At 39.5% G+C, this 23976-nt stretch overlaps 3 protein-coding genes, 2 long non-coding RNA genes and 1 other non-coding gene across 6 annotated transcripts; 2 read left to right on the top strand and 4 right to left on the bottom strand.

Annotated features, from left to right (window-relative positions):
* The first annotated feature begins 5121 nt into the window (after window positions 1–5121).
* On the top strand, window positions 5122–10216 carry LOC116207364. The gene is made up of 3 exons (XM_031540273.1): window positions 5122–5856; window positions 7993–8160; window positions 8319–10216. Exons 1-3 carry the CDS (start codon window positions 5320–5322, stop codon window positions 10023–10025), a joined length of 2412 nt encoding a protein of 803 aa, XP_031396133.1. The 5' UTR covers window positions 5122–5319; the 3' UTR covers window positions 10026–10216.
* LOC116207366 lies at window positions 7659–8473 on the bottom strand. The gene is made up of 2 exons (XR_004156910.1): window positions 8277–8473; window positions 7659–8136 (listed from the first exon to the last, which is right to left on the bottom strand). It is a non-coding gene; the product is annotated as an uncharacterized LOC116207366 (long non-coding RNA).
* Window positions 9503–10522, bottom strand: LOC116207367. The gene is made up of 3 exons (XR_004156911.1): window positions 10232–10522; window positions 9745–9997; window positions 9503–9641 (listed from the first exon to the last, which is right to left on the bottom strand). It is a non-coding gene; the product is annotated as an uncharacterized LOC116207367 (long non-coding RNA).
* Window positions 10498–10569, bottom strand: TRNAH-GUG. The gene has a single exon. It is a non-coding gene; the product is annotated as a tRNA-His (tRNA).
* A 1310-nt stretch (window positions 10570–11879) lies between these two features.
* LOC116207365 lies at window positions 11880–14758 on the bottom strand. The gene is made up of 2 exons (XM_031540274.1): window positions 14355–14758; window positions 11880–14012 (listed from the first exon to the last, which is right to left on the bottom strand). The coding sequence occupies exon 2, from the start codon at window positions 13805–13807 to the stop codon at window positions 12284–12286; it is 1524 nt and encodes a 507-aa protein (XP_031396134.1). The 5' UTR covers window positions 13808–14012; window positions 14355–14758; the 3' UTR covers window positions 11880–12283.
* A 4865-nt stretch (window positions 14759–19623) lies between these two features.
* On the top strand, window positions 19624–21495 carry LOC116209692 (dof zinc finger protein DOF2.4-like). The gene is made up of 2 exons (XM_031543426.1): window positions 19624–19944; window positions 20149–21495. Exons 1-2 carry the CDS (start codon window positions 19891–19893, stop codon window positions 21115–21117), a joined length of 1023 nt encoding a protein of 340 aa, XP_031399286.1. The 5' UTR covers window positions 19624–19890; the 3' UTR covers window positions 21118–21495.
* Window positions 21496–23976: the final 2481 nt, after the last annotated feature.

A 23976-nucleotide genomic window follows, 5' to 3' on the forward strand; every position in this document is an offset into this window, starting at 1 on the left:
GACAATGGAGTTGCACTCAAATTTCTTATCACCCCATTGATGTGCCGATTTTTGTGATTGAAATCTGACTCAGGTTCCATCTGATCTTTTCTACTTTCCCCCTAAGGATAAACCGGCCCCTAATTGTATCTTATTTCCGCTTTGTCCCATGAAAAGAAAAATAATAATTCATGGCCTAATTAATCCTTGTAGCCAGGTCGCTCTCATGGAAACAAAACATGCAATACGATAGCATCCACTTCGTTCAACATCTACTCCCTTACGCCTTATTTCCCACTTCTCCCATATACTTTCTAATCCAATCATTGGTTGTCGAAAATTAGGTCAATCGTCGTATATATATTTTTTTCAAGGGTACGAGGGCCCCTCGGGCTTAACTCGCCGTACTCTGATATACAATTAATTAACATACGTTCGATCTAACAGACTTTGTATATATGTACTTGTTACATATACTAAGTAATGTCAAACGCATTAGTAGCTAGCTAGCTAGTCGTTCTTTTTATATTAGACAAAAAGTTGGCATTTCAATAGAGGAAAGAATTCATATCGTGTCAGGTCCGAGTCTATTTTACATACACCATATGTCATCTTGCGCGTACTCTTTTAAGTGGTGGGGCCCCCCCAGACCATATGTGCATGCGTGGTCGCAGGAAAAGATCCCAAATCACTTCCCATGCCAGAATATAAAAACACATAAACACCCAGACAATGCTATTGTATAGATACGTGAGATCACTGTGTGCAAGATGTTTCGTTATCTGAACGTCATTTAGGCTGTTTGGCTTTAGGTGGAGCATTCTTAAAGTTTAATTTGTGTGATGGTACGTAACACCATAAATAGAACACCTCTTTTCCACCACAAAATGGGACCAACATTTGAATAGCAATTCCATGCCGTCGCCGTGACACGCGTTGTATATCGGTGCTGTGCTAATCACTACCCTAGAAACCCTAGAAGAGTGAGAAGTAATCGGAAGAGAAAATGGACAAGGGTTAATGATGTGAAGATATAGTTGGAAAACAAGATATGTACCACCACCTCACCAAGAATTCTGTCACGTCAATAGAGCACGACGTTATGATTGTTATTATAATTATCGGTCTTTCTTCAGTGAAGAGCAACTTGGATATATAAGGGTCTGGATCACTAATTCTTGTCTACAGAATGATGTCCTATGTAATCTGCACCATGACTTCCATGTTGGGACCCAATCCTAAAATCCTAATATAGAACGAATTTCCGGTCCTACAAATTCCAAAATGATCGAGAAGGAGGGGTGTTCATGTTAACCCGGCCAGGGTCCAGGGGGACATGGCTCCGAGTCCGTGTTGACTTAGATACCACTGATGATATGATTTGTATGTGTGCAATGCTTTCTGGAATATATATATCTTCTCAAAGGAAGACCATACATGCATATTTCACTCTCAATCCTCGAGTAGTTCCACTGGCCAAGAAAACATCTTACGCGACACGAATACGATCCATTATTACATGTTGCATTCAGTTTGTCGAAGATGTATATCATCAATTCAGTTTTGAGCGAGCTAGCTAGCCCCTGGCCTTTCTTTCATTTTCTAGAAAATGTGTGCATGAGCTAGTATCTACTGATCATTCAAACAATTAATGTGCGAAGGGTAGAGCATCCATTAATTATTCAATTAGGAATGAAGGCAATAAAACTCGAAGTGTCGTGTCTAGGCGGTGGCCAGTGGTGGTCAGAAATTTTTAGGGTTTCTCTCTCAGGTGGGCATTAATATGTTTGTCCTCTTCGAATTCCCCCTACCCTAGGGCAAAGGCATGAATCTTCCACCATGATTTTGGTTCTGATCGAGCTGCCCAATCGGATAATTAAATAAATACCAAATAATAAGATCGACCGACCAGTGATCCATGCTTATCGTTTATATCAACTTTGCCACATCTGAAATATCACACCATATAGTCCTCCAATGGCCAGCCATCGGCAGCTAGCAAGCTCGGATATGTAGCTCTATGTCCAGAAAGAAAAAAGAAAAAGAAGTAGCTAGAATCCTTGCAGGTTTCTTCCTGCTTATCACTATAAGCTTAGATAAGCCAAAGTAATTAAATATGAAAAGCTGTTTTTTTTTTGGGGGGGGTGGGATAAAAAGCTAGTCAAAGTAATGATTTGTTAATCTATTAAACATTAATAGTATCCAGTATTTGCGAAGATATTAATTAATTATAATAATAAATAATTATGAGATATATTAAAGGAGGTCAACTTTATGATATTAGTTAATTTGTATCTTTTTCAACCATATGAATACCTAAAGAAGTATCTATCTATCTATTTATATCTATTTATAATATATAAAAAGCTGATGCGCGAAACATAAAAACTCCATTTGTTAACTCTTAGCTTGTGGTTGAGTGTAGCGCGAGTCAAAGGAGCTCCAATTGCTAACTCGTAGCTCATGTTTAAGTATCTTCTCGATTACTCAAATAATTAATCTTTTCGAAAAGAGATTCATCTATTTGAATATTTCAATTTTAATACAATCATAACAATTAATTTTATATTAAAAATTGTACATAAGTATTAAAAGTTTTCTATAAAACTATTTTTTATTTTCTAATAAATATTAAAAGTTCTTTTAATATAACTCGATCTCTAGAAAATAAATAATATCTCCATATATATATATATATATTACATATATCAAATAATTATATTTTATTAATTTCTCTAATGTTGCGTGGGACTATACCTAATAAATATATAATAATATCAGCGCTCAAATTGTCTCTTCCTCGCGCGTGGTTCTACACTCTAATAATTTACCTATTAAAATCCAACACTCACCTTATTTTCTCAGATATAATTGAGCTATTTTACAAATAAACAAATGCGATAAATATATATATATATATACATATATTATATAACCTCATATTAATTAGTCGGGATGCACAAGCATATACTGGCATGACATGCTAGAAATTGAATGGCTGCAGCAACTATCAGGGATATAAAAATATTCTGGAAAACTCAGGAGAATATATATAAGATCAAATAGTAAAAGAATTTCTTGACTTTTATTATATAAATTAATTAATTAAACAATGATAAATTGACATAAAACTAAAAACAGCACATGCTTAAAAGCAAATACCATTTGCACTGGGGGTTCCTCGTCAGGTCACTGTGCCTACCAGAGGAGACACTCCACGTATATGGAGAGAGAGCTTAAGTCCTGCATTCAGTAGCATCAGAATCTTACTTGAATTATGATTGCAGGACTTAAGTGGCATCAGAATTCAAGTAAAATTCTGAATGGGAATGTGATAAGACTTCAAATTTTATCTTGCTGATTTCAGTCCGATAATTTGTATATATAAGATAGTGGGAATATTACATGATATAAGATTTCAAATTACGTACTTTCAGATGTTAATGTTCTTCTAAACCAAGTTACCACTTTCTACCATTTTTTTTCTTTTTCTAATGAGGGGTATCCGAAGTTTACCTGATTAATCCCCTCAGTTCATGAACACCCCACAAATTCACGAAAAGAATAAACCAGCGGGAGGTCATGCAAATATACGCAAAGAGAATTTGAACTTGAATGGGAATGTAATAGACTATTCACATAATCCCTAAGCCAAACTCTCTGGGTTTTTTTGTCAGAACTTATCAATGAATCAATACCGACATTAATGATAAGAACGCGTACTTGCTTGATCGGAATGCATATATATAATAAAGAAATCAAGTGGTTAGCATATTCAGGGTGCTCCGGTTCACTAATAATTCTAGAAAAAAATCATCTTCAATGATCCACGTACATTGCAAGTGCACCCATTTGAGATCCAAATAATTAAATTAAAATAAATTAATATTGTGAGAAGTTTGGATGGGAAGGGAACTTATTCTCCCTCACACGTATAAGTGCTATCTCCAACTAACTCTCATTATTTGGGGATGGCCCCAACCCCCTCCATCGACAAATTCTCCATTCATTATAATTCAGTCCTATCGCTTAGCTGTACGTATGTGCAAATGCCAATTTCATGATTTATAAGCACATCGATATTTGTACACGTTCTTAAATGTCTCTTTTCGCATTTCGCTTCTCTGCTAGCTATATATATCATGTGAACTTTCCTAGGTGTCGGGTTTTGTCGAATGTAATTGATTTTTCATCACCCTAAAGGGCATAAAAAGTGCTATTATTCCAATTAACATGACACCATTTTTTGGCTATTATTAGTCCAAAACAAATCACAGTCGTATTGTCTTATGCCCATGCTGTAGTTTATATACGCAAATTTAATTGATTTTATTCGATCGAGACATATCTCATAGCACACATTCTTCAAATGTGGGAGTTAGAGGAAAACAAAGACCAAGATCAGATCAGAAAGATGCAAAGTCGAATATGATATGAAATTCTGAGACAATATTTAACCATTTCATTCTATTCACTTAGTAAAACTTGTCATTCTTTGATCGGAATTAGTATTTAGTTTGTTAGAAGTTCAGTAAACTTTTTTTTTTCGATTACAATAATTTCAGTAAACCTTAACCATAATGACCGGCCCCCTTTTAGTGGTAATAATAATATTAGTATTTATGCTCTCCCTAATTGGTCATATGAAAAATGTTCCAACTTTCTATTATCTTTTGGGCATTAATCATGTATTATTCATTGAAAAAAATCTCAATCTTTGTGCAATATCCTAAACACTAAAAAACTATGATATACGATTTTTCTTATATAATGCGTGTTTTATTATAAAATTTTGATCTAGTAATTTATATAAATATTAGGTTAATTGAATTTTCAGATAATATGGTGCATATAAAAATATATAGATCGGAAAAATCTCAAAAAAAAAATTATTCCCAATGTCGGCTCAATATCCACTTTTGGTGGGAGAATTTGAGTCAGGGACCTCTTTAAGTAATTACATCCCCACTAAAGGGGCTCATTTCTTTAGTAATCTAATTATCATATATGTATTTATTTATGCATTTTCTAGCAATAAAATATAATAATATAATGATAGGGACCCTTATATATATACATGTATATTTTGGAAATAACTTACTTATTTGTACTCTGTCTCTCTCTGTCTCTCTCTCTCTCTCCACTCACTTTATGTATACTTTTTGGACGAACTTCCTCTTTTATAGTGAGACGAATTGAGCCCTCTTCTCAAGTCTTCATTATAAATATGAGAAATTACATATATATAGCTTCGCATTCCATTTTTCTCCCTACATATATATACCAACACTTACACAGCCCAAAACTCTCTGTTTCTACCGTACAGCTCCTATATATAAAATGCAAACACTGAAGGAGCAAAACCGAATTGTGTGGCGGTCGCGCTTGAAAGCTGCGCTACGAACAGTCGTGGCTTGCTCAATCGTGGGCATAACAACCCTGTGCAGCCCGGGGCCTGTCCGGCATCTCCTAGCATACCCTGCATTCTCATACGTGACGACCATCCTGATCGTGTCGGAAGCGACACTGGGGGACACGTTCCAGGGTTTTTGGCATGTCTTGTATGCGACCGTCCAGGTCATGCTCTCCACGGTGCTGAGTCTCTGGCTGGTCGGTCCTGCCAGGTTCACCCCAGGCCTGGCGGCGGTCGCAGTCGCAATCACCTCATTCGTGGTGGCAATACCGGAGTCCACCCACCTCCTGTCAAAGAGGATCGCGTTCGGGCAGATTGTGATCGTGTATGTGGGCACGACCATACAAGGAGCCAGAACACCCATCGTCATGCACCCGCTTCATGTGGCTCTGAGCACTGGTCTTGGAGCCATTGCGTCCATCCTGGCCTTGTTGCTTCCCTACCCCCGCCTTGCTTGCTCTGAGGTAATTACACACATGACACGTGCACCTTGATATCTTTTTTTTTTTTTACATACCGAGGACGTTATTTCTCTCTCTCTCTCTCTCTCTCTACATATATATATAGCAATTCAGAAAACAGGAAAAAAAAATTCCATTCTTTGAAAAGTTTTCTATCAATGAGAATGCAATTTTTACTTCTATCACCTTCTTTTTTCCCTCAAAACTATAAAAAGAAAGTAATTGTAATTAAAGATGCCTTGAGGAAAACATTCTTACTTAATCAAGAGAGAGTATAAGATCAGTGACACACCTCTCGTCCGATAACCATAAGGTCCATTGTTCGATACTCAATGAGACTATTCGTATCTCTTTATTAAATATTTAAGATTTATATTCCAATGTACTAGACCTATGAACCTCCCTTGTATTCGGAAAAAAAAAATTCTTAGTTAATTTACCCAAAAAAATTCTTAATTACTAATAACCAACAATGATCGATCCAAGCGGTTTAACGCTTGTTCCCCATAAGTAAGGTATCGAGTTCTGAGTCTTGTGAATGTAGAAAATATTTAATTGGGAGAGTTTTATCTTTTAGTGAGCAGACCCGCTCGAATTGGATTAGTTGAAATCTACTGAGTTTCCGGATATCAAAGTGCACACAAAAAAAAAATTCTTACTATTTTCCTTTTCCAAAAAGAGAAAGGAAAATGAAACACCAACAAGCAATAAGAGGGTTTCATGTTCACGTAAAATATGTAGTTTCATTCACGCAAAATAGGCAATTTCATATTAGATTGTTCAGGGTCTAGCTGATGATCAACGTGCGTGCTAAATAATTGTACATTGTACAATAAATTAATTTCTGAACTTGAAGTTCGATTAGTCTACCTTAATTTGGAAAATTTTCAACCAAAGGAAAAGTGAAAGGGCACTATAAGAGGAGCTTGGAAATAATTCATGGATTCGAGTATTAGTCGCTTTGTCTTGATAAGCTGATTTTTTCTAATTTATTTATGTGTTTACAAGAAAGGGTTTTCCTCTTCAGTATCTTCTAGCTCACTGATTCGGTTCCCAGACCAGAACAAATACAAAAATAAATAAAAATCGATGGGAAAAAATACAAAAATAAAATAAAAAGTGGTAATCTTTTTATCCATTTGGCATAGAACCGTGTGTCAAGTATCTATTCATCAACTAATTTCAATTAATTAAGCTTATTATTCTCAATTTGTTCTCTAATCTCTTCTAATAGAGCGTACAACCGAACGGACATCATTTTTCCGTCCAATTTCCCAAATCCTACCTCAAGCTCACATATATATATAATACTGATTAAGTCTCTCACTGTCGTATATTATCATTTCTATGTTACGATTGATTTACACCGTCCAAGCTAAAAGGTAAATGACGAACTATGTATAATAGAAAAAAGAAATCACGTATATCACATCACATATATATTAACCAATTCTAGTGCGTCATAGTCCTCAAAAATCGATTTATTGAACCAATGAGGGTTAAGCCACTTTCCGTACTTTTTGGCCAACAAAGTTTGGCACAACAGTAGAGAGCAACCGCGTATGATTTGTACTTGTTCAAGGATTGGGATTCTTTCTACAATTTAAGCACTATTCTTTTTTTTTTTTAACCACGGTATTATTAGTCTATTAAATGAGGTTAATTCTCCATTTGCAATACAATTTAAACGTATTTAAAAATAAAGAATAAGAAGAAAATATTTGTAGCGGTTGATGGGCTTTGATTTTCGATCCATCATCGACAGTATTATGTTTATGTCAATATGGAAGAGTGACCCAGACAGCTTTGGGCAATTTGCATTAAGATAATGCTCGACAAGAATGATTCATGTCGAAAGATTTGGATAAAAGAACAATATAATTCTGCCTATAAACATCTCTCCACATTATTGGGAACATTCTTCGGAACAAAAGCGATAGTTGATGAGTTGTTCCGAACCTCATAAAATGTATCGGTTCTTTTTGCTTACGTGGTCCCCTGTCGCATGAAATCCAGGGGAGTCTGTCCTGATGCGATAAACGATATGCTTAGATTGTGATGCATTGTTTTGTTTGTTCGAGAATTTCTGGCTTTTTGCCAGTTACGACAGGATCGCTAATACCACTTTTGTGGTCACAGGTTCGGAAGAACTGCGGGATGTATGTTGAGAATGCTACGGAGAGGCTGGATTTCTACTTGGATGCCTTCTCTTCAGGAGATAGCGCAGCTGCATCGGATTTGATTGCCAAGGCCAAATTCTCTTCCAGAACAGGAGACAGACTTCTGCACAGCATGAAAGACAATGAGGTTACTGACTAAACTGAACTTCACACATCTGCAAGTAAAAATATCGAAACTCCAGCATCAACCTACATAGTAATTCCAGTGTTTCCTGAACCAAAACAGTACTGATTGTTTCTTACTTGGTTCGGTACGGCTAAAATGGGCTACTCCGTGTTGAACAGGAAGGAATGTTGTGGGAGAGACCAGACATCCGGTTCCTTCGACCTAATTACATGCATTTGGCGGAAAGATTCCAAGAAATGGAGCTCCCCCTGAGAGGCATGGAACTCGCCCTAAACTCATGCTCTTCTTTTCCGATTCCTGCGATCGACCGGGAGCTGAGAAGCTTTTTGCCTCATCAAAAGCTGGTCATCGGGCAAAAGCTCGAGCAAGCAAAGTCTTTCGCTCCTTGTGCTGCAATGACCACTCCAGATACCAAAGATGACTCCATCAAGAAGTCCTTGCGTGCCATAAGGACCGTGCCGGGGTCCCTTGAGGACCTGTCGGCTCTCTTCTTCTTGTTCTGCATGGAACTCCTCCAGTGTGACCTGCCCATGACCCTCACCAGAACTCTTTTGCCTGCAATGGATGAGAAGCAGAAATTCGACATAAAGCACGGGATAGTGAAATTAAAGCCGAGCAGCAAAAATCTGGTCTTCGCATTCAAGTGCTCGATCTCTCTTGGCCTCGCCGTGCTACTGGGCCTGATGTACAGCAGGGAGAACGGGTACTGGTCTGGCCTCACCATCGCAATCAGCTTCGTCACGGAGAGGCAGCCCACCTTTACAGTTGCAAATGCGCGCGGCCAAGGCACGGCAATGGGGTCTGTGTACGGGATCCTCTGTTTCTTCATTTTCGAGAGGTTCATGGACCTGAGGCTCTTGCCCCTCCTTCCTTGGATCGTGTTTGCAAGCTTCCTTCGGCATAGTAGGATGTACGGGCAGGCCGGAGGAATCTCAGCTGTGATCGGTGCGTTACTGATACTTGGCAGGAAGAACTACGGGGCCCCACCTGATTTCGCGATCACCCGTATTACGGAGGCCACCATTGGGCTGATCTGCTTCATCCTGGTTGAGATTTTGTTCGAGCCTGCAAGGGCGGCAACTCTAGCAAGGATCGAACTCTCCCGGAGCTTCGGAGAAGCAAGAGAATGCATCAAGTGCATAGTTCCGTGTCATAAAGAGAAGGACCTGCCAGGTTCGGCCTTCCAGGAATTTAGAGAAAGACTGATCCACCTGAAAGCCCGTGTCTCCAGGTATGAGACATATACCAGAGAAGCCGAAATCGAACCCAACTTCTGGTTCTGCCCTTTTCCTGCGTCGTGTTACCTCACACTGTTGGAGTCGTTCTCGAGAGCCACTGATCTCCTGCAATTCCTCGCTATCCAGATGGATACTCTCAAGCATCTATGCTGGAGCATCGGTTTCCCGTGGAAGGACATCGCAGACCTGTTAAAGGATGGCGTCGAGCCCTTCACAGAAAGAGTCGGATCCACTTTGGAGTGCCTTGAAAAGGTAACTTCTATCAAGAACCTTATTGAGATCGACAAGGAGTTGCAGAAGAAGACCAAAACCAAACTACATGACATCGAGATGGGGGCTCTATCACCTCCTTATTGTATAGCGAAGGAAGACGTCGATAAGATCTCCAATTCTTTTCTCCGCCAATTGAACGGAGCGATCCAATGTATCTATGCTGATGAAGGTGAGGAGGAGGTCAAGAGCCAGACGGCTCTGAGCCTCGGTGGCCTCGGGTTCTGCATCGACAGTTTGATGAAGGAGACAATTGTGATGAAGGACACAGTGAAAGAGCTCATCACGAGACAGAATCCATCGTGCCATGTGAATTTGTGCGAAATTTCCTGTAAGGTCGATGCTCTGAGAAGCTAAAACCGGGTAACCTTGAGATGACAAAACTCCAGATGTACCAATAAAAGGCCACATAGCATACCCGACCGACTGACAGGAGAACCACCATGAGACGTGGTCTAGCAAATTTTGTATATAAATACACCTTGATGCCTATTGTAAATCGGCAAGCTAAAGTATAACAGAGAATATGAAATTTATTTTGAGAATCAGAAATGAGACCTCACCGCTGATGGAAAACGAATGACCTCCTTAAGCCGGGTCTGCCGTCACAACCAAACCCAAGTTAATGCCAGGCCTTCTTGAACTGGAGACTGTGAGTCTGAGTTTCAAACCATGAGCCTCACTAACCTCGCTAATACGAGAAGTTGAAACTGAATAAGAAAAGGCGAAAAGTTTCCCCTGGCAAACAAGTTAGGAGGTTAAGAGTACCGAAAATCGGCCGGGTCGCACCCCCCCGGAACACTGCAAGAAGAAAAACCAAAAAATAATGTGTGGCTGCTGGGATTCGAGCCCAGGTCTCCACGGCCACAACGTGGAATTCTTACCACTAAACTACAGCCACTTAGTTGTCCTCATCCTGCAATAATTTTTTATCTACGAGTTGCACTGAAATGACACGTCTGTCCACGAGGAGAGCTCGATTCATCCATCAGTCGTGACTCGTAAACGATTTCCGGTTCTCAATTCTATAAATTGCTCGTATCCGAAACTAACAATTTTCGTCGAAGTTGACATTGAAAGTTATTGGAATCACGACGGAGATCCCACAGCTTATAGGTAGAACTTGGAAGGCAAACATGTTGTTTTCCCAGGATTGAATTGGTATTACGTTTTCCTGAAATTGTGTATACAGTAAGCTGTCTGGCTGACGGAGGGAAGGTGACCAAGTCAAAGGAGGAGAAGAATAAATGATAATATGGGATTGGAGGGAGGAATGAGTCGTTTTCTGAGTTTTCACAAGCCTCCACTCCCCACTCACACTAAAGAAAAAAGATGAAAACCCGAGCTGAGAAACCGATGATGACGATAATGATGTTGATGATGATGGGCCTCTCAACACAATCCACATGTCGAGTGGCCGTCGCAACCAACAAAATCTCCCAAGAAAAAGTCGATCGCCATTACCAATCACCGCAAGAAGTAGCCCGTCCCCATTTCAGCCCTGCGTTCCAATCGGGAAAAGGATAGTGCCCTTATTTCTCCTCCCCTTCCTCTTCGAACGCTACCCGAGACGCGTCCCTTGCACCTCGCCGTCACTTTAGACAAATATCTGATATCGACCGACAACCATATCTCTAAAGTTCAATGTTCTTATATTCGTATTAGTCTCCCGACCGGTAAGTACGCGTGTTTCCCGGAACAGAGAAGAATCGATGAATTCTTGAAACCGAGTTTAATATATGTCGTTGTTCCCTATCAATGAGCTGAAACATTGTTCATCCCGCTTATTGTTTATGTTTAAGTTTCTTCTTTTCCCTATAAGAACTTCATCTTATCCTACCCAATCTCATAGTATATGATCCTAAGAATCTGTGGTGGAATAGAGCCGCTGGCTAGCAAAGAGCGGTGGAAATGGATGCATTCTAAAGACGACAAACGGGACGAAGATTCTCATCTCAACTGTCATCATCTTCTTCCAACCTATGTGAGAAATTCAACGTTTTCCATGTCCTCCAGACATTTATTTTCTTTTGCATGTTCCATTTCACATGGCAAAGGATACGAATGGAGCAAGTACGATGGTTTGGCTTGAAACAACCACCCCCCCCCCCAATATCATCATCATCATCATCATCATCTCCCCCAAATTTCTTAGGGAGAGATGGTAAAAAACAGATAATGGTGATAAGCATTCAGAGGAGAATGGAGATGAATTAAAATGAAAAACCACTTGTGAATTATCATACAATAATAATTGTAATGTACATTTATGGGCCACCAACTATGACATGTTCCAGCAGAACTCCAACAACAGTATATGCTTGGGAATCAAATGAACTTCATTGTCAGAAAAATCACTACAATTCACAAGCTAACCTTGACATCAATTTGGCTTTAGAGAAACATCGCTAGCCCATAAATCCAAGATACTGAAGAAAGCAGGCCAGGATAACCATATATTCGAGACAAGCATCTCTTTCCCGTGAATAACACTGTTATACAATGTCAGCGGACCAAAAACCAAAAAAACTCGAAGGAGGAAAAAATGAGGCACCCACCATTAGCAATGGCTCTATCATCCATGCCCCCTATGGGTTGTGGCAGCTCCTCGGGACTCAAGTCAGCATGAGATCATTGACTCCAAGGTGAGGACGAAGGCAGACTCGGACCTCGTGCTCCTCAGGCCCCACATGGAGCTTGGGCACCATTATCTCGAGCACGGATCCGGGTCCATCGTAGTAGGCCTCGATGTTGGCATCCTCGGGGATCCGGGTCGACAGCGGGATTTCCCTCACAAACTCCCCCGGGGGGCAGTGCTCAGAGGACGGGTCTGTAAGCTTGAATGTCCGATCACGCCTCTTAATAAATGGCGCGCCCGACGTGCTCATGCAAGACACCTTGATGATCCCGTGTGTGATAGTATTCCTCCATGAGACCTTCACCCTCTGAAGGTCCACGAACGGCAGGCTAATGATAATCAAGAAGCCATCCTTATCCTCGTATATTGTTTTCGCGGCCGTGACCGGTCCACACATGTTCTTGATCATCACCCCACTAAAGTCATTCGCCCACTGGGGCTCGACATGCTGGCGGATCTCCACGTCATTGATCCGATCCGATGGCGGAGGATTTATGGGCAAATAACAATCCTCCTCGTTGCCGTGAGAGAAGAAATCTTTTCTCCTCTTGCTGCTGACAGGCGATAAGTCCATGCTATCCCCATTGCTGTGGGCAGGCGGATGAGTCGATAAGTTAAGGCCCGACCCATTAAGCTGCTTCTTGGATTGCAAGCTTGGGATGTTCTTTATTGGCGGGGGGAGCCTCTCAAGCTCGAAATCAGTGCTCGGTAAAGTCCGCCATGAGCTGAAATCGCTTGCTTCAGATGGAATCGAGAAATTCAAGTCACGGCCAGTGAGCTCCATCCACCGCTTATGGTCTTCCTCGTCAAGGCCCATGAGGTTTGGGGAAGGGACAAGTTCGACCCCATGTATGCACTGTGGATTTGAGAGTCCACGATAGTGCTTCCTTTGCATCCGGTGGGACCTGGTGAAGCCCTTATCCACGCTAAATGGGAAGGGCCGCTCACCCTGTCGGGAGTGCCCATTCATATAGCTCCGAAGCTGCATCTTCCCCAGAGCGTTCTCGGGCCTCTCCTTGAAGACCCACATGTACATGTTCTCCATGTCATGCTGGACCATGAAGACGTCAAGCTTTAGGTCGGACTTGTCAAAGCCCGAAAGACCAGTGCTGTCCCTCACTATCTTGGCCTTGGACTTCTCACTCAGGGCAGGCCTGAAGTAGAAGCTAAAGAAGAACCATGCGCCCCACACAGTATCGACTCGCTTGGCACATTTCCTCCCTGCACCGCTGCTGCCACTGCCCTTGGGGAGGCTGAGGGAACTCTCGGCCGTCGGCTTGTAGATTTGTGGACCAAGGCCCACATCAAGGATGTCTGCATCGGGATTCCAGGACTGCGGCTGCTGGAGCGGAGGAGGTGGGCTCCGCTCAGCAGACAAGGGCAGGTTGATGTCTGGTGGGCCCGAGAGGTTAACCTGGCGGCTCATCTCCAGGTCAAGGTCATCATGCGAGGAGGCGCTCGAGTCCATCGACAAGAGTGTGGAAGGGTGGTGATTCTCCATTCGATGTGGTAACGATTCTTGAAGAGGAGAGCTAAGGAAAAATTTCTCCTTTGTTTCAGATTAATTCAATCGTGAGTTTTCTTGATTTAGGGAAGATTTCCATGGCCACACAGAACAAATGAAGTAATCAACTAATTGAATAGAACCCCAAAAGTCTCCCCTGCGCAGAAATCAGTCCCCACAATAGTTCCCTTCCATTGAAGCCCTAGATTTCAACAAGCCAGAAATGAATCCTCAATCAGATCAAACAAATCCCAACCACAAGCACAAAATCAAATCAAAGCATCCTAGCATAGCACAGCAGATTCAAAACCAACAACATCCACCTAACAATTTGCCGGAACACGAAGAACTTATCCATCCCCTAGCCATAGAATCCCCAGAAACTCAGGCAACCCAGTGAGGGAAACCAATATCCACCAAGAAAAGATCCAATCTTTTTGGACTTTACAAAACACCCTCAAAGGGAAAGGCCCCGCTCTGAGACTGGCAAGGGTTGCAAAACCTAGACAGGCCGGTTACTGAGCTGAAATGAGGAGTAGCGTACCTTTTGGGATAAGCGTCGTGGAATCGAGAGACTGAGGAGAGACCAGCGAAGACCGTGAAGATTCTTATCTCCTCCATATCATCCTCAACCATAAGCATCAATCTTCAGTCACTTGTGCTGCGGCTGCTAGCTATGTTCATCTCATCTCCTTACAATAATTTCGGCTGAACAGCTAAAGGGAGCTGCTCCCCATCTCTGTTCTGTTCAGGAGAAACAGAAATAGAGAGGAAGAGGGGTAAAGGGTCGGTGGAAATTGTGTGAAGGAAAGAGGGAAGACGTGTTGCACCGTCTTGTTCTTGTCGTCTGAAGGGAAGGGGAGATTTTGTTGCGGTCGGACAGACAGAGCAGAAGGGAAGGAAGTGAAGAGAAGAACGAGGAAGAGGCCTTCACTAGATAAAGCCGCCGGGGTTGAAAAGGAGAAGGGTGGTGGAGAAGAACAGAGGAACGCCGTGCCGTCTGCTTAACGGCGAGAGGTGACGGTGACGGTGACGGTGCGCGTGTGAACGGGAACGCTGGACGGGATGGGTGAGGCGTCAACAGCTTAGCCTGGCGACTGAAAGAAAATTCAACGCCGAATTTTTTTTTTCTAAATTTATTATTCTTTTTGTATTATTTTAAAATAAATTTATGGGATAGGGAATGGCAGCTATTGTATAAGTCACCTCATCTTATCTCTTTGTGTTCCTTTTTCCTATCTCTGTTTTTCTTTCTCCTCTTTCTTTTTCTCAGTTCTTATAAACTCGAAATTCCATGTTTTATAAATATAAATATTACCTCCTCTCAAACTCAATATATATATATATATTTATATATACATATGCACAGGTCCGTGCAAGTGGTTCACATCTTTTTCTTAAAAACTTTTCGAAGCTACAACATGGAGTTTTATAAAGAAATATTTAGTTATCATATCTCACCGCTTAACGTAAAATGGAACTAGTTATAATACAGTAAATTCATAAATAGACCGTGAACTATTATTAATTGAATTATTCTATTAGTTCTTTTTCACAATATCATTTTTAAGTATGATTATTAAGAATTTCTCGAGTTTTATATTTTAATGGACTAATTTAATTCAAACTTGAATTAGTTATTTGAGATTTATAAATTTTTAAATATCAAGTGATATTGACAAGAAAAAAAAAGTAAACATAAATATGTGATTCAAGTATTTTTCTTTTTTCTTTATATAGTAAATTACGGAGGTGTATTTTTTTTTCTTCTACTTAACTCAAAAATAGATGGAGTAGATCTATATGCTTTTTTTTTTTTTTTGCTGAACAGATCTATATGTTTGTGTGAGATAGATGTGGTCGCTGCTACATGTGGCTCAGGTGTTTCTTTCTTTTCTTTGTTTTTGGTTTATAAGTAAGTAAATTAGAATAACTTCAGGTGTAATTTTTTTCAAGTTGTCTCCGACTAATCCGGTCAAATCAAATTGGCTCAATAAATGATTAAACTCTCCCAAACGTGAATTTTTTTCACTCACAAAATCCGAATTCAAAATTTTATTTAAAGAGAGCAAATATAACTTGAATCAACGTCTAATTTCTTTTACTTATTTTATTTTTTTATCTTTCTTGGAATTTGCTTTTTAAAAAAGAAAAAATATCAAGGCGTGGGGTTTCTTTGTGTTTGGGAAATAGCCGAGGAAGTCGAGGAGGAGACTCCACGTGTCCCTCTTAATTTGGTGCGGGAATGAGAGCCAATTTAGCTTAGCTCATGCATGAGCTTTGAACAGTAGATTTTGATTTGTGGCGCTCCAATTACTAATCATTTGCATTTGCATAGCTAATCAGGAAATTAGATAGAAGCATCCTCATATCACCGAAAATTTTCTCCATCAAAAGCAAAGTGCATGCATTTATTTTCACTCACCTCCCATCGGACGCGGATTTCACGGAGAATGGTGCTAGAATTAACTTATTATAAATATAACCAATCGATCAGCTTGTCCAATTTTATGATATTTACGGATGTGCAAAATCATGAGAAGTTAATATATGAATCACTCAATAAGATTAAATAAGGAACATGGTGAAGGTGTTGGATCTTATTATAATTGATCTTTGCTAATACATAATTGAGGGTAAACTTTTTATGGGAACTTACTTAATTAGAAGAGGGGTGGTGGTGTATCTGATGACAAGACACCCTTTGCTTTTGAAATAAAAACCAAAGCTCCATCTAATAATTGCATGCCCACATACACTAACCAATAGGTCCAACACAATACAAAGATCTCGACAGAGATTGCGATTATTGGTGGGTGGGTGCCATTATCATTGGGATCCGACTCGTACAATAATAATACATGAAAACAATAATATAAATCTAACAAAAAAAAAATCAACAAAAGGAGCAAAAAGTACATTGCATTTTTCATGTGGGAAGGCAAGCGACTTAATTAATACTGCCCGAGATTAATTTTATATAATTAATCAGATGTTGGAGCATATTTCTTATTTTTCTCCTAAGATGACAACAATAATGTTAGTAATCTAAACGGATGGACTGTATAGGTCAATCAAACGTCAATTAGTTACAAAAATCATAGTGGATTAGCCAAATCAATCATGTAATGATCAGCGTACCGTCGACACGTTTTGGTTCGTTGAAACTTCTGAGTGGTAGATTAGGTACTCGAGAAATTATTAAATTTGAATCCAACATTGCTAGGCTGCATAGCAAATTGCCTAGTACTTCAATTAGGTTAGCAAATTGCCTAGTACTTTCATGCATGGACAGACATGCATGCAGGGCGTAGACACCCTTATGCAGACCGTACAGGACAATACTACAGCCAAAGCGGGTCGTTTTGCCGCTTGCTGTTAGCCAACGGCGTCGTATACCCAGCGTTTTCCTATCAAATCTGCTGGTACACGTCCGTATTATCCACGTTTACATTTCTCCTACACTACATAATATATATATTCATAGCAATTACCAAAGTCTTTCATATATTTGAGCTTAATCAAATTATAATCTGCATGAAGTTGCGATATGTAGTGAATCCTCAAAATATTAAGCATTAAGCTCGATCAGAAGGTCGTGTAGATTACTATGGACGATCATCGTCCGGGAATAGATCTCAGCCCCCTCTTCATGGCGTTGCTTGGGATCTTGGCCGGGATGGTGGTGGTGGCAACCTATCAGTGCATCGCCTCCAACTGCTTCCAACGGGGTCAGGCTCCACTGCAAGACCCCGAACGTGGGCTTCAGAGCACAGCCCGCCTACATACTCGGTCCGGCCTAGCGGGAGAGATCTCCATGCCTGCAAATGGAATCACAAGCGAGCAATCAGCCAGTGGGTCATCGATCTTCAAGTACAAGAACAAGTTCGGGGAAGGCACCTGTGCTGTGTGCCTCTGCGAGTTCAGCGAAGATGAGGACATCCGGGTTCTACCGGAGTGTGCACATACTTTTCATGCGGGGTGCATCGACATGTGGTTGTTCTCACACTCTAATTGTCCCTTATGCCGTGCGGAAACGAGTATTTCAGGTAATGCCCTTTCTGCACCGCATTCAAGTGGCGCTGAGCTACATGGGGTGGCTGATTAAGACGGTTGATGTATAATAGCCCTCACCCATCGTCCCCTTACTGTTCAAATCAAATGGTGTGTGTAAAATCCTCATCCTAGATTTGAATTTCAGTTGGGATAAGATTGGTCTCAATGAGATCTAGCCTTTCAAAGAACTATCCATTACATCGCCTTGTTGGGCTCATGATGGGCCCAAAAATCTGGGTGGGCCTCCATGAGTTGTGATTGAAGTGATGGGCTTAGTCAATGTCATGAGCCCAGCCCAGGAGAACGCAATCAACGGCGGATTAGTCTTTTCTTTTTTCTTTTTTTTAGTGAAATGGAGGAATCATATTTAATTAATATAATTACATTTTCTTAATTTGTTTGACCCAAATAAAAGTTTTTTTACTATATATATATATATATATATATATGAATAACAATAATCTTAAAATTGGTATAAAACATAAAAATAAGTAATGGCGGTTTCAAAAACAAAAGTTACAAAAAATGTTGTTCTCAAAATAAAAGTAAAAGTTTTATCCGGAAAAGTGTAATATATTATTTCTTGATAAGGAAATCACTTAGGAACTGAATTCAATTAATCAATTTTTTAAAAACTAATGTTAATCAAATTTCAAAAACCATTCATTAATAAATATATTCGGTTAATAATGATATTAGCTTGGGACTAAAACAAATTCATATAGAATAATTTTGCTAATCACTTATATAATATAACAAGATCACTGTTTATACTTATCCTAACTAATAGATGATATTATGAAGTGTATCAAGTTGAAGGAGCGATTATTTGGCATAATTTTGTCAGGTTAACCAATACTTTGGTGTATGGAGAATAAGAAAATCCTACAAATTAAACCATATCAAGAATGAATACTTATTATATATATGCATGGTCCTAATAAATGTGAAGTTGAGAGCAATTAGTTTTAGCAGAATGAGAAAATCCATGTTATCGTGATTATTGATGTACACAATCACTACCATTATTTTTCCATTAGTTTATTATAATATATGTGATTTGATGCATATATTCTTAATTTTCAATTATTAGCGGGCGTCTTTAACTTTCATATGATATTAATTAATAATGCGTCAATGATTCATCAACATTTCTTATTCCATGCATGAAAATATGCATGTAACCATTAAAAAATTTCAATAAAAATGTGCGCTGTGATCCATTCCCAAAGTTCTCCACTAATTTTGTAGCTAGCTCGATCTGTCTTGATCTTTGGATATTGGTTGGTTTCTTAACTGAGTTGCTCTCAATGCTAGCTCTTTACTGATATATATATATATATGCGCATTAAAAACCAATTTGAATTGGTTGAGATATATTGTTCGACAATTATTTCCCTTAAACAAGTTATCCAATTCTACTTTTGTGAATAGAGAAAATTCATATTAAAAGAGTTTAAATCTTAATATACCGAATTAACTCTACCTGAATTAATCACGACTTATTAAAATTTCAGATACTGGAAAGTGCATGCCAAAAGATACAGGCATTAACATATTACTGCACTTGTCACTCTACTCAGCTTTTCTCATGCAAGCTGATGAGAGTCTTCTTTTTCTTTCTAAAGCACTAACACCACACGGAAAGAAAGCTTCTAGGTGAAGGAATATATATACATAATATATCTATGTATGTATATATGACCCCTCCCTTCTCAAAACCCTAGAAAAGCAAAGCAACAAAGAGAAAAATAAAGCAGCAGAACAAGAAGGACCAAACCCTTAAAATCATGTATATAATTTTTCCATGACGCATATACTCATATTCAAATAAAAGGAGAGACCCTCCTTTATCTTTAGTCCTCATTTGCCCGCACACTCTCGCGTCCCCGTCCTTCTCTCTCTCTCTCTCTCTGCAAGTCTCTCTCGTTATTTCGTCTTCACCATTCCCTGCTTGTATCCTTCTCCATATACAAAATCTTCGAGATCGTGAGAGCTAGGGTTTGCTTAAGATCACAACGAACATGGTGTTTTCTTCTATTCCAGCTTATAATCTCGATCCATCCAACTGGCAGCAGGTTAGGGTTCTGAAATCATTTTTATTTATTCCATTTGTTTTTGTCACGAAAGCGTAATTCCTTAGTAAAACAAATATATATCTATAGAAAAAACATGTTGTCAAGCATCATCAGCTTTTGCTAAATTAAATCTTCGTTGAATATACCCCGCGGGCATCTCATTTATTGGTTATCTCTTCTGTGATTTTGTTTCTCCTCTTGCAGCTACCAAACCACCAACTTGTGAACACCGGGTTGAACAACAATAGCCCCTCGCTTCCACCTCCAGCTCCACCGGCGGCCCTCCAGGCATATGGGTCAGGCGGCTCCATCAGGCCAGGCTCAATGACCGAGCGTGCCCGCCTCGCCAACATCCAGTTGCCTGAGGCAGCTCTCAAGTGCCCCCGGTGCGAATCGACCAACACCAAGTTCTGCTACTTCAACAACTACAGCCTCACACAGCCCCGCCACTTCTGCAAGACGTGCCGGAGGTACTGGACCCGGGGTGGGGCCCTGAGGAACGTCCCTGTAGGTGGAGGCTGCAGGAGGAACAACAAGAAGAGTAACAAGTCTAATAACAACAGATCGAAGTCCCCGGCAACTTGCGACCACCAGAGCGGCGGCGTAGGCTCCACAAACACCTGTACTGCCCCGTCAAGTGGTGGCTGCAGCGGCGGCTCAGCTGATGCACTGCTAGGCCTTTCAGGGCAGATGTCTGCACCACTCAGGTTTATGGCTCCAAATCTACTACACCATCTTGGTGATAATTTTGGTTTTGGCGGCGGAGAAATCAATGGCTTGAATAACTATGGAGAGGTTATTTCCCTGATGGGAGGAGCCGAAGACTCGAACTTTCACATGACTGGCCATTTGGGAAGTGGCTCTGGGATCTTTGGTGGCTCATCAGACCCTCATTCCATTGGCTTTTATCAATTCGGAGGAGGTTCCAGTAACGAGTCACTGGGTCTCAGTGGTGGAGCTAGTCGGGTCGGAGAAAAGATGTTTGGTCCTGGGGCGCTCTTGCACCTTGCTTCAGTGAAGTTGGAAGATAGCCAAGAGCTGAACTTGTCAAGGCGATTCTTGGGAATGCCGGGAAGCGGACAACACATGAATGGCGCCCTCGCCGGTAGTGCATGGACCAACAGAAGTGCAGGATTTAGCTCTTCTTCTACGACCAGCAACAATGCAATGTAGAGAGACCACGATTTGATTTTGGTCTACGAAAAGATCGTGGGTCTAGACGTATGGGAATTTCTTCGGTGTGTTTCCTGCAGCTAGTTAATCATCATGTGTAGGCGTTCCGGTTTCATAGCACGCTTCTATGGAGGAAGGATTTAGTATATTAACTAACAGACCAAAAGGGAATTGATAAGCACGAATTAATGAGAATTAGGGCTAAAAATGAGAGAGAGCTGCGCAATAATTGAGATGCCAGCTGCTCATGTACGTTCTTCTCGCTGTTTCAGCTTTGTAAGATATTTTGGTTAATCTCCATGTAGCTTGGGTGTTTGAATAGGAGTTTAATCGGGTGTTTTCATCAACTGAAATGATTTAATTTCCATGAGCTTATTTTGTGCTCGGCCCTGAAAATTTTTCCATATATAAGTTTACAATCCGCATTTTCCAGCTCTCCTTTTTTTCTTTCCTTTTAAGATAAAGATTTATTATAATGTATTGATCAACAACTATAATATAGTCTAGAGTTGTCATACGAAAGCTTGGTAACAAGTAAGACATCTTAAAGTACGTACGTACATCTAGAAAGACAATTGGCAAATGCGCCCACATAGTTTTGTAGATCTCATCATCTTAATTTTCTGTTGCACTTTTATCTATCTCAAAAATTTCCTCTTGCTATTGTTCCTCAATACTTACGTCTAAAAGACCAAACATAGTGTTCACAATTAATGCCGTACACATAGTTCAGAAGATAATATTAAAGGATCAATTAATCCTGTATCAACTTCTGTTTTTGCTTTCTCTTCTGCTTCCCTTCAAGCTTTGGCTGCGATTTGTACACCAGAAAAAAAAAAAGGATCAAATTAATCCCGGCACATATCTATGAGTGTCTTTACTTTTTTATACGAGATTTGGAGGAATTTTATGCTGATATACGAATGCATTTTGCAGAAATTGAGGCGTTAGTAGCTATGTTGAAGAAATGTAATGTTGGTTTTAATTTGTTTATGTAAAAATACATTTCGCAATAATGTAATCTATGCTATAGTTTTATCCCATGGACTTGCGTGATGTTCAAATGGATCGTGTAATTTGAGCCAAACTCAAAATCCCTCATTATAATATACATACATATATAAATGCGCGTATACATACATATATAAATGCGCGCGCGCGCGCGTGTGAGTTCATCTTATGAATTATCGAGACTTAATTAAGTGTAGAGCTGGCGAAGTCTTTCCGTAATAATCAAGATTTTCCCGCCAAACAAAAAATGAAGAGGAGACTTATTCATGGAAAGAAAAAAAATTGATAAAGAGGGAATTGCTACGTGATTTTGGCCTTTCCACAACTTCAGTTAATATATTTTTTTTCGGTGCAAACTTCTTCAGTTAATATTGATTAATGTGTATTTAGCTAACCTCACTTTGGCCAGGATATTCATGTGAATCCTAGCACTGGCTCACTCTAGTGAGTTATTCTCAAACTGCGACAGATTCGAGCCAAACATATGTATATATATGTATATATAATTGCTACATACAGATACGATCCCCACCTTGTAACTCAAATATAATATAGGTCAACAATTAAAATCAGCCATTCCATCATTCTAAGGTAAAAATTGAGGGAGACATCTTAATTAATCCATCGATGTTATGCATGGATTCTCATTGCTCATGGTATATATGGGATTATATAGAATATATGCCGGCGATTTGACGAGAGAGGGATATATATATATATATAGAGAGAGAGAGAGAGAGAGAGAGAGAGAGGATTCCATGACCGGCATAATTTCTTCTGATCAGTGAGTGAATCTCTTGCTACGACCACCGACTATATATCTCGAACTTTGATGTAGATATAACAATAAAACTGTTAACTGTCTTATTTATACCTAAATAGTCAAAGAAGATTACTGTCAGGTCTCCAGGGAGAGGGAATGTCTGTCTTTTAGAACTTTGACGCAATTTGGGTTTGCGTTCCTTCACGCTTCACAATGGCTTGACCTGACTGGCGTTAGGTCTTTTCATCAACTGGGACCTTCCGAAAATCCAATTAATCATTTCTTGTCGGTCTTAATTAAAGAAGGAAATTGAGAATACATATACATATATATATATATGTATTATATACAAATGATATATAGCCCTTGTTAATTTTTGGCTGGATTTATCATGATCTTCGAGGACGTGAGGAGAAGTTGTAGAGACTTATTATATATATATATATGGATAAAACTTATTATTCGCGATTCTTTCTTCTGTGCCGAAAATTTGTTTAGATGGAAGACTTTAGTTCGAGAATCTAAGATTCTCTTCCCAAGATTACGGTGTGATTCTCTCTCATTTGAAATTAAACTTTTTTAATTTCCAAGATGGTTGGTCGAATGTTCTCGAGGCAAGGACCCGATCAAATAATTTATTATACATTCCGAGAAAAATGGATATAGTGCAGTAATGCACGCTTTCGCCTAGCAATATAAAAATTACCGATTCAATTCTTGTGATAAAACTATGTGTTCTTTTTTACTATATGTTCTATTACCTTGCATTATGGGCCCTCTTCTGTAACCAGAATCACTGTTATTATTATTTTTTTTGTTACGAAAGAGGCACAAAACTTATTATAATGAAAGAGAAATCTTAACATAGCATTTAGTAATGAAGTTAAATTTAATTTAATTTGATTTAGTTTGATTTGAGGAAAGAAAAACATAAGTAGTTAACAAAAGTATATGAGAGAATTTGAAAAAGAAGATAAAAAAAAAAGCAATGATTAATTGTGTTATTAAATTGAGAAAAAATGTTGTATAGTTGAGAGAATTTAGTATTAAAGATTAATTGTAAAAATAAATAAGAAAAAATATGA

Source organism: Punica granatum, chromosome 5, assembly GCF_007655135.1.
Source record: "Punica granatum isolate Tunisia-2019 chromosome 5, ASM765513v2, whole genome shotgun sequence".
NCBI lineage: Eukaryota > Viridiplantae > Streptophyta > Magnoliopsida > Myrtales > Lythraceae > Punica > Punica granatum.